This window comes from Erpetoichthys calabaricus, chromosome 8 (genome assembly GCF_900747795.2).
Source record: "Erpetoichthys calabaricus chromosome 8, fErpCal1.3, whole genome shotgun sequence".
Lineage (NCBI taxonomy): Eukaryota > Metazoa > Chordata > Cladistia > Polypteriformes > Polypteridae > Erpetoichthys > Erpetoichthys calabaricus.
Window position 1 is genome coordinate 141,448,963 of NC_041401.2, and position 14,223 is coordinate 141,463,185.

At 37.6% G+C, this 14,223-nt stretch overlaps 1 protein-coding gene across 1 annotated transcript in view; it reads left to right on the forward strand.

Moving 5' to 3' along the window:
• Window positions 1-5,159: 5,159 nt before the first annotated feature.
• The window catches only part of tmem41aa (transmembrane protein 41aa), a 66,739-nt gene continuing 57,675 nt past the window's right edge, over window positions 5,160-14,223 (forward strand). Inside the window, exon 1 of the mRNA XM_028807545.2 lies at window positions 5,160-5,524. Coding sequence (XP_028663378.2) covers window positions 5,274-5,524 — 251 coding nt within the window. The 5' untranslated portion in view covers window positions 5,160-5,273. The remainder of the gene's footprint in view (window positions 5,525-14,223) is intronic.

Below are 14,223 nucleotides of genomic sequence, written 5' to 3' on the forward strand. Positions count from 1 at the left end.
CCGGAGCTGTATCAGGGGCGTTGCTGCAGCACTCGGTAACCGCCCACTTTCATTTTAGGGCTCTGCTTACTAAAGATTGGCGTTAAAGCTACGTTTTCTCTGAAAACTTATCAAAATGGTTGCAACGCTGACTTTATAAAGTGTTTGACAAGAAGTAATTATATGTAAATATCCTTTCTATCCACGCTAGAAGGAAACATTTCTGCCTCCATGTTAAATTGTTCTGTTATACTAAAAGTGAATAATGCTAACTGGATATGTTCACAATATGTAAGTTGTTAAATGCTGTTAAAACATACAATGACCTGCGTTTGGTATTGCAGTCATTTAGCAAACGAAAATATAAGTTTAAAGTTGATTCACTGTGTCAAAGTTATCACTGGGTTTTGGCGGCTGACGTGACCACATTTGTTAAACAGCAGGTTATGCGCGATTCTTCATCTGTTTACTAAGCTAGTTTCTAATTAGTCACTATCATAAGCAGAACTTTGTCACTGCGCGTTTAGCCAAGAAATGGAGTTGTAGAGCATAGCCTCACAGCGCCAGAGTTCGGAGTTTGAGTTCTGCCCTAGGTGCTGACCTTTGTGTGCATATTCTCACTGAGTTTGTATTTGATTTTCTCTTGAGTTTCAATCAATACCTCAAACATACAGTATATGCTTAGTGGACTGGAACTCTTAACGGGCTTGATATTGTATGAGTGAGTTGAGTGTGGTGAATGAATGTGCTCTGTGGTGTCTTGGTTCCTATCTTGTATCTGAAGCTGCAGGAATAAATCAAGCCCGTGCTATTCTGAAATTGGAGTAAGTGGGTTCAAATAAGTGATGGAAATGTATACTTACATGTAAGAATGTCATTTGAACACAGGAAAAATACATGTGCTTAAAGATGTATATAGAGACATCTTGCAGTTCCACTTTTTAAAAAATTGTTATAAATGAACAAAACACAAAAGCAAAGTGCAGTCAAAAATATAATGAATACAGTAATGTAGACATTGTTTTCAAATAATTCCCTGAAACATAGGCTAATTAACATCCAGGTGTATGTCAGTGGTGCAAACTGGAAAAACAGTCATCTGTGAGGAAAGTGGGAGTACCAAAAAAAAAATACCCACGTAGACATGGAAAGTAACCAAAGTAGGGACTGAATCTTGGCCCCTATAGCTGTTTGACAACAGTGTACCCATTTGCTTGTGCTTTCTAAGAAAATACGGATTTAGCAGTTGCATTGGGTACTAAATATGGTTGGTTATCAGCACTGATGTCATGAATCAATTTGATTCACAATGTCCCAATTCAATATCGATTTTATCTTGATTGAATTAGCGTGCACTGATGTATTTGAAATGCTGGCTTTTTTTTAGAGATTAATAATCATGCATAGAGAACATTAATGTGAGAAATTTCAGTAACACTTCATCTGAAGGGTGTCTACATAGTGACTTCATAACATATGCATAAACATGGGGATGATCTTTAAGAAGCAATACTTGACTAGTAATGAACAGTTAACATCAGTACTTGCAACATGTGGAATAAAATATTGTTCTTTAAGAAAAAAAATTCACAGCACTGTACTCATACTACATATTAACTAATGCCACATCAAAGTCCACACATATTATGGGGAGGCTCCTTTTTTTAACACAATGCAATGACATCTACTTTATAAACATATCTTGTGAATAATATTATAAAACAATCACATTTTGCTTCTTAAATAATAAATATGTTATTCAGTAATCTATTCATGATTTATGAATCTCCATGTAGACACCCTTCAATGAAACTGTTAAGCAAATGTATTCCATCCATCCATCCATTTTCCAACCCGCTGAATCCGAACACAGGGTCACGGGGGTCTGCTGGAGCCAGTCCCAGCCAACACAGGGCACAAGGCAGGGAACCAATCCTGGGCAGGGTGCCAACCCACCGCAGGACACACACAAACACACCCACACACCAAGCACACACTAGGGCCAATTTAGAATCGCCAATCCACCTAACCAGCATGTCTTTGGACTGTGGGAGGAAACCGGAGCGCCCGGAGGAAACCCACGCTGACACGGGGAGAACATGCAAACTCCACGCAGGGAGGACCCGGGAATTGAACCCAGGTCCCCAGATCTCCCAACTGCGAGGCAGCAGCGCTACCCACTGCGCCACCGTGCCGCCCCAAATGTATTCCCCTGTTAGACATTTAAAATAATCTTGAGTTAACTGAAATTAAAGATACAGTGGAAGACTCGTGTCTATCTGTAATTCTACAGGTTACACATACAGTATCTTCAGTTGTTCACATGTAGCAGACACATTAGTCAATCATGAAAATGTTTCCTCACAGTTCCTTCTCAGACAAAAATGGATGAATGGAACATAAAAGAAAAAGAACCAGCCATTGTCACTGACAACACCGCCGATGCAGTACAGCTTATGAAGCTACTTCATGTCGGCTGCTTTGCATATACACTCACTTTGGTATTGCACGCTACTCTGAAAGATTCTAAATTGCATGCATGCTTGGCTGGGAAAGACGTGTTGCAAACTTTTTCCACCATAGCAGTACAGCTAGCTACATGCTTAAAGAGAAGCAACATTTATTGGACTTGTGAAAACACAAACTTGTGATTGATGAGGTCCCACGATGGTACAGTGGACTGGAAATGCTAGAAAGGTTTTTGGAACAACAGTCAGCTATCTCAGCAGTATGGCTGCTCCCAGTGTGACAGGCATTCAGTGCTCATCTGCAACACATCTGCCACAGGTGCCCAGCCTTTTTTAATGTAGTGACATAAGAGATGTGGCGATACTTTGCTTAAGATCTTCATAAAGCCTAAGTACTATAACTTCACTCATTTGCTTACTGGTTGGTTAGTTCCAAAACCTGTATCATTTGTCGAAACCTCTCATTTTCAACAATGGTGTAGGGTGTCATATGTTTACAGATAAAAACTGCTGTAGATTCTGTTTTTTTTTTGGGGGGGGGGGCATGAGGTGAATTAAATGGAAGCATGGAGCTAAAAATTTACTCTAGTGCAGATTTTTTAGGCTCAACTGGTTTGGATGTCAACTGAGATTACATTTATGGATGACGGGATAAAAGATTTCTCAAAACTGTTGTGTTATAACAATACTTAACTTCTGAGTTGCACATCTTACATATGACTTTGCCTTTATCCAGTTCTTTACCGATGAACTGTTTGAATCAATAGTAAGTCCACACATCTGATTTAATTGTAGGCGCTAATTTCAGTTGAGGAGGACACACCATTTTACGCGAGGTAGCAAAGTGCTTTTTCTGTAGAAAGCAAAAATTTACTGAGCATGCTAGAGATTCTAGAGTTTGATCTTGAGACTTTAAGAATAGATATTGATTTGTTTAAATGGAAAATAATGATTAATTTAAAAATCAATATTTTTACCCAGGGCTAGTACTAAAGATATTTAAGGGTATAGTGATGCGTAGACTTGGTTCATATTAAAAATACTTGCAATTTGTCAAAAGAAACCCACATTTAATACAAAATTTCATCCAAAATTCTTAATGTGGAGCTCAAACTGTATTGCATCAGCATAAAAGCAGTACAGGAATGTAACATATTCCAATGTAATAATTTTTTTAAATTTACATAAACCATTTAAAGGAATTAATATAGAAGCAGCAATAGCCATGTGAAATAAATATTTATCACAAAGCCTAATGATTCTGCTTCAGACCTTCAGCTGAAATTTTTTAAGTATTCCAGCAGTCAGCATTGCTTCAGATGGTATAGTGTTCCTTTCTAAAATCATATTAAAGCTGAAAATATGTCTGGTCAAGAATAAAAAATGCTGGGATGGTACTGTATTTTAGAAGACTTGACCAGCTCATTAAACTTGTTTTGCTCTTTTTCTCTGATTTATTTGTTGTCCAGTAAATTACTTAACACAATGCCCAAACATCTTTCCCTCTCTCCTTTCCTATAACCTTAAAGTTTTAAATTAAGAAGGCAGGCTCAGCTATGTGATGCAGTCTTGACTTGCTGGATGGAGGTGGTAGCAGAGGTAATAATAAAGACCAAAGTGACGTGCCCTGATGGCTAATGCTGAATGTCCTCCCTGTGACATACTATCATTGACTACTTTTAGTCAACACATCATTCAACAGAATTATGTCAAGAAATGTTACTGGAGCTCCTTTATACCTTTAGCAATATACCTTTATAAAGGTTCACTGTGCCTGCTCTTAGCATTTGCTGAGTCAGAATTTTTTTTTATTCTTTTTTGTACTTCTTGTGTGTGTTTGAGAAGGGTTGCTGTTGATTGCTAAAATATTTCCATATTTTATCATATTTTGTAAAAGCTAAATTACCTCTTGGGTCAAAAAGTAGTATATATCTGTCTAAAGTACAAATATGGAAAGCGGTATTCCCACCCCAGTAACATTTCACACACCACACATGCTTAAACGCAAGCTAAATTTACTTGCCTTCACGATGCACTAAGTCTACAGTCAGGACAATACTTGTGCTGTTCAAATATTTTTTACATGTTTTATCAATCTGAGTTCATGCCCGCCCAGTCAAACTGAGTGTTACTGAGTCTGGAGTCATTCTCAAGAGCACAGGATGAAAATAATATCCTTCTTTTATGTAAATATCCTGAAAGTAAACCCATAAAACTCGTAAGAATACAAATTACTTTTTTTTAAACCACCGAGTGAATTACGAACAGTAAATCTGAAAAGAACTAGGTAATCCGATATAAAACTGAACTGAAACAGACAGCAGCAACTAAGCGCGAAAACCTGTAACAAGTCCCAAAAGATCCCAAATAAGACTCCTATGGGTAGTGCCAGCGTCTCTCGCATTGTACTGTCAAATCCGCTGCCGAGTGTGACGGAAGCGATAGGGTGGGGAAATTAGTGTCTTATGAATATTTATTAATTGTGAATATTCATAAAGTAGGTGTATGCTTTCGGCAGGAGATAGTATTGTATTCCGTTTAAGACTACACCGATCACCAAGTGACAAAATATAGTAAAAACAGTACAATATTTTATCGATATGAATGTTCGAATACATTCTTAATGGCATGGAGTTAAATACAGCGACTGTGTTTATGTGTTTTGTAGTCGAGCTCCCTTACGCTCCTCGGGGAGGAGCCAAACTTGTCTTACACGTTTGTGGGCACCTTTGTGAATATTCATACAGCCTGTCTGTGGAAGAAATCACGTGATACGGGGGCGGGGCACTTCATTCCGCCACATTTTCTTGTCCATCAAGGTCCGTAATGCCGCACTTCCGCGTGCAGGTCCAGCGGAGTTCGCAGCCTTCTACAAGCCGGCCGCCGTCGGTCAGCAAGCCTGTTCGCAATTTCACATTAGGCACTATGCGCTCCATCTCGGGATTAGTTTGCTTGGTTGCTGCAGCCACCTTTTACCTCTACCTTCTGTCTACAAACCTGCCTCCAGGGCCACAGCGCCAACGTCAAGGAGAAGAGTTAGACAAATACGAGGAAGATACCGAATCTGAGGATGTCAGGTGAGAGTCAAGCGGGATCGGGGCTAGATTGGTGATCATTAAAGAGTCTGCAGCGTGGACAACCGGGATTTAAAGTGATATGCCAATTAACGACCAGGGTAGTGATCAGTGGGGTTCGCTGCATGTAGTAAATTGAATATGGGAAGAGGGCGACCAGGTGAAAATCTTGGAATATGAATAGTTACTTTTTCCTTTTATAAATTTTATAGGTGCGCTGAAATGCGCGTTCTGATATTCTACTCAGGGTGCACACGGGTACTTTGTTTTTGTGTGGTGAAGGTTTAGTTAGAGTTTGTAAATTTATAACACTCCTTTGCAATTAATCAAACGTCTTAAATATTTTGAGAATATGAGACACCACATTACATCTTTTCAGTTGTCTGATACAAGTTACAAGACATAAAATGTTCTCAAATATTTTCCGAGTTTTCCTACTCCCCTTTTCGTCATACCAAATTTTAGCCCTACTTTGCCTAGATTAAAACCACCTTCTTCATAAGATTTGTCATTATTGTTTTAAATGAGTTATTAGCTTACCACCGCCAATATTCAGATGCAATGCAACAATTTCAAGATATATCCTTCTAGTTGTGGTCCCAGGTGCATTACATGGATTCATGAATCACAAACATCTCATGGTTACTTATAGCCAATCCAGTGTTCTATCTGAATGTGATGAATAATGAGGCCACTGTAAGTAAATACTAAACTATACAGTGTAAATTACAATGTTTATTTTGATAATGTTTTAAGTGTTGTGCCGGTATTGGTGGGAATTAAATTTATGATGAACATACGCAGTTCCAATGACATCTGCTGTAGCTCCCCATTTTTTAAATATGACTTTTTCAGTAAAGGGTCCCTGTTACCTGTAGACAGAAACCAGTCCTGAGTGGGATGGTGCACAAGCATTCACTTATATCGGGCCAGTGGTCAGTTAACCTAACAAGATGTGTTTCATTTGTAGGAGTGAACGTTCTCAAACAATGTGCAAACTTCAAATTTCATTTGAACAGGGAATTAAATATAGGGCATTGTGTTTGTGAAGCAGTTCAGCTACTAAGAAGCATATGTTAGGTTTTGTTATTTTGCTGTAGTTACACCTCCTAGTCTTCAGGTAAGTTCTTGAAGTCAACATAATGATGCACTCAATGTCAAACCTTCATTGTATTCCACTGGAATCTTCAAAATTGGCCAGCCCTATAGCACAAAGAGGAGTGCCTGTAGTGTAGGAGTGGACAAGTGACTTGAATTTTGTTTTCTTTTTCTTGATGACATTTGAATACTTAAACCTAATTAACTTGAAATATTTGCATGCATAAATAGATATTATTTCCAAGTTCATTTGGTGTTGTGTTTTTGTGTTCAGATGAGTTTGTTTCATTTTGATTTCCTTCAGTTTTAATAGTGTATAGCATGTTGAAATAATCATCGAAGTGCGAATCATAAAAACACATTAAATTCAGTTGAGTTTACATGTGACAATATATTGGCTTGATGGCTAGCAGGCCGGCTGTCTTGTGTCTGATGCTACCAGGGTAGATTTCAGTTCTTTGCAAAGTTAAAAAAAAAAAAAATTGAATGATGAATGTAACTAATTGCTGTGTTTTTAGAATTTATCATTTTTGCGTGAGGTCTGTTTCAATTGTTTACACAACACTTTTTGTTATTTATTGAAGATATGGCCTCCAGAAATGGGAATAAGGTTTAAAGGTAAATCAAATAAATAAGTATATTGAAAGGGCTCATTATAGTAATTAAAGTGCATACAGTGGTATGTTGAGCCATTTGTCAGTAAAAAATGTGTTTTCAAAAACAATGGGACTGTAGCCGAGTCCATTGCAGGTTCCTGCATTGTGCCCAGAGCAGAAGGGAAAGGAAAGGCACACTGGCACCATAGCCATGAACTGGATAAACTGATTAGAAAAGGACAGATGGATTCTCTTAACTGAGTTTGAAATTCCTGTTTTACTGGATAAGTTCTTCTAACAAATCCCAAGGTGATAGAGTATTGACGGTAATACAAAGGACTGATAATTTGACTGCCTACAAGCTGAGGAGCTTAAGGTGGCATTGTGATACTGGCATCACACACTTGCATGTTGGAGCGATTTACAGAGTAAATTCACCAGAGCCAGTCTTGTTCTGATTTACATGTACTGAATAAAATGGACCCAAAACTGTAAATGTTAATAGTTCATTAGAAAGAAAGTGGATCTAAGATTGGAAGGTTTGTGGTGTAATCCTGTCATTAACTTACCACAGTGATTTTGTTACAGAAATTGATCTGTGCTTGTTGGTATTGTCTTATAAATATTTAGGTCTGTTTAAAAACTAAATTTGCATATATTGTGTGGTGGCTACATTTAAAGCACCGTGTATGTAATTGAAAATGTAATTTTAAAGTGATATTTTAATTTTTATAGTAACAAATGAATAACTATATTCTTCCATTGCTTGTCTATACTTAATATAACTAAATTTGCCTCCGATTGATAAGCATTAAATCAAATTCTGTAGTTTCTGAAGTTTAGATTTAAAAGTACTAAATTGTTTAATCTTTTTTTAATGTTTAATTTGTGTGATTGTTATTTGTAGCTCATAAAATTGAATTAGTTGTAATGCTTTATTATGTTATTATGTTATAATGTATAGGATATTGTAAGAGAAAAGCAAAAAGTTTTTTAATTAAACTATATAAAACCTTACATGTGAAATGCCTTTGTTTGTTGTGTTCTTTTACAACAGAAATGAGTTAATCTCTTGTTACATTACCTTTACTTTTTTTTTAAAAAGTGCAGCAGTCTGTCATATTTTGGAAACTGTGTTGTTTAGCTTTATTTCTTACGTTATACAGAAACCTATTCTATGCTAAGATCTCCCAATGGCTTTAGAAATTATATTGAACTGTCCAGTGTTGGCCTCTGTCATGTGATTCATGAGTGGAAATCAGAACAGCATTGAAGGAAAAGAAACCATTCAACTGCTAGGTTAAATGCTGAGTGTCTGAAGAATGTGTGTGTGTGGGAGAGATTGAGAGAGCATAAGGGAGAACACATACAAAGGTAACTAGTTTTCATCTTTATAATACTACATTCAAAGGTATGTAGATACTGACCTGTTAATTGATTTTTTTTTTTATACTACAGGTTTACATTCAAAAATCCGGCAACCTCAGGACCTGAGGAGTGCCAGATTTTCGAAAATGCCAGATTTTGGATGGTGTTATATGCTGTATATATTTAAGAGAAAATGGCAATCTGTACAGTCCTTTAAAGAAAGAAAATGAAAAGCAAATGAAATTTTAATGTTCACCAACTAAATAATAAATATCATACACTGTTGAAGAGCCAATGTCGTATGTTTCACAAATGGTTTGCACAGACACGCCGCTATCAAGTTTTTTTTTAGCACTTCCACTTTCTCTGCGATCGACAATGCACGATGTTTACATTTTCCGCCACCTCTTTTCTTTGCTGAATCCATAATGAGATAATGGGATACAGCAGCAAATAAATGATAAAATGAGAAGGAACGAGCAGGAATTCCTGTTAGCAGGTGCAAGCAAGACCCAACAACTGATTATCGACTACAGCTCCATCAAAACATAAACGGCGCCTCCAGAAAACATGCGCGCCAATGGGTAAATTTGAAAATGCGCTCTGAAATTCATGCTGGAAATCTGAAGGAACCGGATTATCGATGGCCGGATTTTTGAATGTCAACCTGTATTATTAAGTAATTTGCCTTTTCTTATAATTCTATTTTTTAGTACTGTTTACATTATTCCTAGCCTGCTCAATTTGTCAAATGTGTCAAATATGCACCTGTACATATTTTTTTCCTGTATAATAGTTGAACGTTTTAAACCAATGAAGAAAGGGTAAACCCACAAAGTTTCTTTAAATATGCAGTTTAATTTATTCTCATGTAGTGTGACTCTATTTATAAAAATACTGGGAACGGCTATAAACATTTTATAACTGAAACACAAAAAACATTAAACATTACAGCATGTATACATTCATATACTGTATATGTATGTGTGTGTGTGTATATATATATATAATATATATATATATTGTGAAAAGATCAGACTCGACACACTTAAAAAGGTTTGGAGCAGCCACCCGTATATTATCCCTGGCTGCAATGGGTTGATTTAGTAGACAGGAGTGTCTTGGTTGGAGTCCAGACATGAACTGACTTAGGTTTTGGAATATGGCAGTTTTAACGAGGAAGACCCGAAGTGACCTTCGTCATCTCTGGTGCCGGAACTGGAAGTGACATTGTCTTGGCCTCTGGAACTGGAAATGACGTTGTCTCTGGCGCCTGAACCAGAAGTGACGTCTTCCAGGATGGGTCAGACAGGTTTTCCCGCAGCTGGTCTGCTAAGACAACAGGAGAAAGTTTAGTACACCCCCCCACCCCCTGGCCTGGCTTGGAATTACCTTCACGTGATTCATACAATGTCATACAATGGAACATGACACAGACAGGCAGACACGTTCAAATCACCCCACATACGTTTATTTACAACGTCCATATTTACAATTAGTGCTCCACAGTCCCCAAAAGTCCTGGCCAACACACACAATGCCTTCTCTTCTTCAGGCCGCCTTTTTGCCTCTCCCAAACCTCATCCTGCTTCCGCCCGACTCAAGTCCACAAACGGAGGGAGGCGGCCCCTTTTATAACCACCAGGATGTGCTCCAGGTGCTTCCCGGCAATCTTCCACCGGCACTCTCCAGTGTGGCGGAAGTGCCAGCTGCGCACCCGGAAGCACTCCGGGTGTTCCTGCTTCTCTTCCCCCTAGCACTTCTGGGTGTGGCGGAAGTGCTGAGGTCCAGGGCTCCAAAGGTATCGGGGCACCCCCTGGCGGTGACCATGGGCCCCTACAGGGTTGAGCTTCAAAGCTCTGTACCCATGGTCCCCATAGGTACCAGGGCGGTTGCCCCATGTGGTTTGGGGAAGGCGTAAGCCCTCTTGCGGTCCTCTGGAGCGTCCCAGCCGGGTCACCCCCCCCCCCCCCCCCCCCCCCCCAGCCACCTGTGACAATATAAATATATATAATACATACAGTGGAACCTCGGTTTGCAAGCATAATTCGTTCCGGAAATGTGCTCGCAGTCCAAAGCAGTTGTATATCAAAGTGAATTTCCCCATAAGAAATAATGGAAACTCAGATGATTCATTCCACAACCCAAAACTATTCATATAAAAATGATTAATTCAAAATAAAAAGTAAAAATACATAAAACAAATTAACCTGGACTTTATCATTGAAAAGAATCCTGGCTGATGTGAGTGAGGTTTCTAAACTCTTGTGGGATTCCACCCAACGGGACGACACGCAGAAGAGCGTCCCAAAGCAATCGCAGTCTCCCAGCGCTGTAGCAGTTTGCGGTAAAAGCGAATCCAAAAAGATCGCGGACATGTTATAAGCACCTGCCATCAATGGGTGATACAAGGAACATTATAAATGTGCAGGGCACAGTACTACTTGGCCACGACCTTGCCTGCCTGCTGTGTCTGTGTATAGGAGAGTGGCAGATCCCGCTACAATGAATAAACCGTGCTGATGCTGTTTCAAGCTGAATAAAGCTGGTGTTGCTAAAGTACTGAGACTCAGCTTCGTGTTTTGGGGTGAAAGATGGGGACTCGCACGTCACAGCACACACACACACACAGTCACAATGCTGTAGTAAACAGTATACGCTCGTACAGATGTTGACTATATGAGTGAGGCACGCCGACTCAGCAGACAAAGCGTATACATACTCGTATTGCAAGACCTCGCTTGTTTATCAATCAAAATTTATTAAAAATTTTAGCTCGTCTTGCAAAACTCGTAAACCAAGTTACTCGCAAACCGAGGTTCCACTGTGTGTGTGTGTATATATATATATATATATATATATATATATATATATAATATAGCAAAATACCCGCACTTCGCAGCGGAGAAGTAGTGCGTTAAAAAGGTTATGTAAACATATATATACATATATATACATATCTACATAGACACATATCTACATATATATACACATATCAACATATATACACATATCAACATATATATATATATATATACATACATACATATATATATATATACACACATACACATATATACTGTATATATACACATACAGACACATATATATACATATACATATTTACATATATATACATATCTACATACATACACATATATCTATCTATATACGAGTGTTGCTGTCATATATATATACATATATACACACACATAAACATATATATACATATACATATATATACATATCTACATATACACATCTATACATATCTACATATACACATATATATACATATACACATCCATATATATATACACATATCAACATATATATACACATACATATACACACATACATACATATACATATATACACATACATACATATATATATATACATATACATATTTACATATATATACATATCTACATACATACACATATATCTATCTATATACGAGTGTTGCTGTCATATATATATACATATATACACACACATAAACATATATATACATATACATATATATACATATCTACATATACACATCTATACATATCTACATATACACATATATATACATATACACATCCATATATATATACACATATCAACATATATATACACATACATATACACACATACATACATATACATATATACACATACATACATATATATATATATATATAATATACACAGACACATATATATACATAAATATTTACATATCTACATATATATACACATATATATACATATCTACATATATAGCTGATTACCCAGTGGATTCGCTCACTGAGTGCAAGAGAAAAAAATAAAATGTAGTATGTATAAAATAAGTTTGTTAATTGCCAAATTTATTTTTCCACAAATAAAGAGCACTTACAATAACATAGAAATCAATATAAACAACATTAACATCATTATCATATGAGAATATGAAGTAATATGTAAGAAGCACATTGCATATAAATATAAATTATTAAACAGTAAAATCTTCTTCTATAATACGCTACCGTGGCTATTCGTTTGTCTGTCCAGGATTTTAAATCACCTGTAGCTCGCAAACCGTTTCACCTATTGACTTGAAATTTGGTACACATATACTACGTCACGTCTACTATTCGCTTTCAGGGTGATGATTTTATTACTCTTTTTATCTTTATTTTATTTTATTGTAGAATCAACTCACAGCTGTGCGTACCACTGCGGCCGTGGCAGATGTGTACGGGTGCCGTTTTCATTCCCTACCACCTTCGCTAATCATTCTTGAGGCAGATTGAAGACTTAAGTGCCAGCTTAACTGAAAAATGAAAGAAAACATACTAAGTTATCGCAACACAAAAACTAACTTAATCAGTTTTAACGGGAAAAGATGCCGACGAAAGAAGAGAAGCAGCGGGACGCTAGGGTGAAGAGCTGCTCATTAAGCAGCAAGTGCATCAACCTCTGACCAAACGAATGGTAAACGTACAGAGAAAGAGGATAAATAACATGAATGCTCATGTCAAGTGTATTCACTCCACGTTATCGTGCAGTGCGCTGTTACTGGTATTTTGATAAAAGAGTTTAATAATTTATACGCTTCTTATATGTTGTTCAAACAGTAAAACATTAACATTTAAGAAGTAAAGATACATTGAGTACTACTGCAGTGCTTTCGGGTATAGTACATTTTTTGTTTGCCCATTACATGCATAAATGTATACATTTTTTGGTGTACCTACCCGAGAACACGCGACATGACCCGGCAGTTAAAAGTTTCTCGCTCCAGCAATTTTAACTCTGTTACAAAGTCATTCAAAGTCTCGTTTATACCTCGTGTCTTCTCATTAAACTTGTATCTCACGAATATGGTATTGCAAACGGCAGCGGGAGCGTTTCTATAAACTCAATTTAAACTTACGGTTTACACCATGCTTTGAAGATGCATAGTACGCGACACGCGTTTCGCCGTAATTGTGGGCATATCAGGCGTACACACTCACTGCACTCCCTTACGGGAATCGAACCTTGGCGCTAGAGGCGAAGCCCCTAACGTTGTGCCACGGCGTGTATTTCGTTCATTTGACAGCATGTAGATCGGGGTAATTACATTGCAGGCAGTCGTAGTCTGATTCACAATCTAATTGTATGGGTGGTTACCTACCAGGTAACGCTTGTGGTTGGTCAGCAAGTCGGCTAACTTCTGCCACAGTGCCCTCTTTCTGTTGCGAGAAGCAGATCATAGAATGGTTGAAATAGTTTAATATATATAGCAAAATCCCCGCGCTTCGCAGGGGCGAATATGGTATTGCAAACGGCAGCGGGAGCGTTTCTATAAACTTAATTTAAAGTTACGGTTTATACCGTGCTTTGTTTCATATTCTTTTCCTACCTTATCAATTGTGTAATGTGTTTTTTGAACAGGTTTGATTCATCGAAGTGATCACTCCTGCTGCTTTCAGTCAGTTCACGTGAGCCGCTCTCTTGTGTGATGTTGCGATGTCCACGGCTTTATTTAATGTTAGCTAAGACCCGGCACTTCAAAGTTTCTCGCTACAGCAATTTTAACTCCGTTACAAAGTGATCCAAATCTCGTTTATACCTCGTGTCTTCTCATTAAACTTGTATCTCGCGAATATGGCATTGCAAACG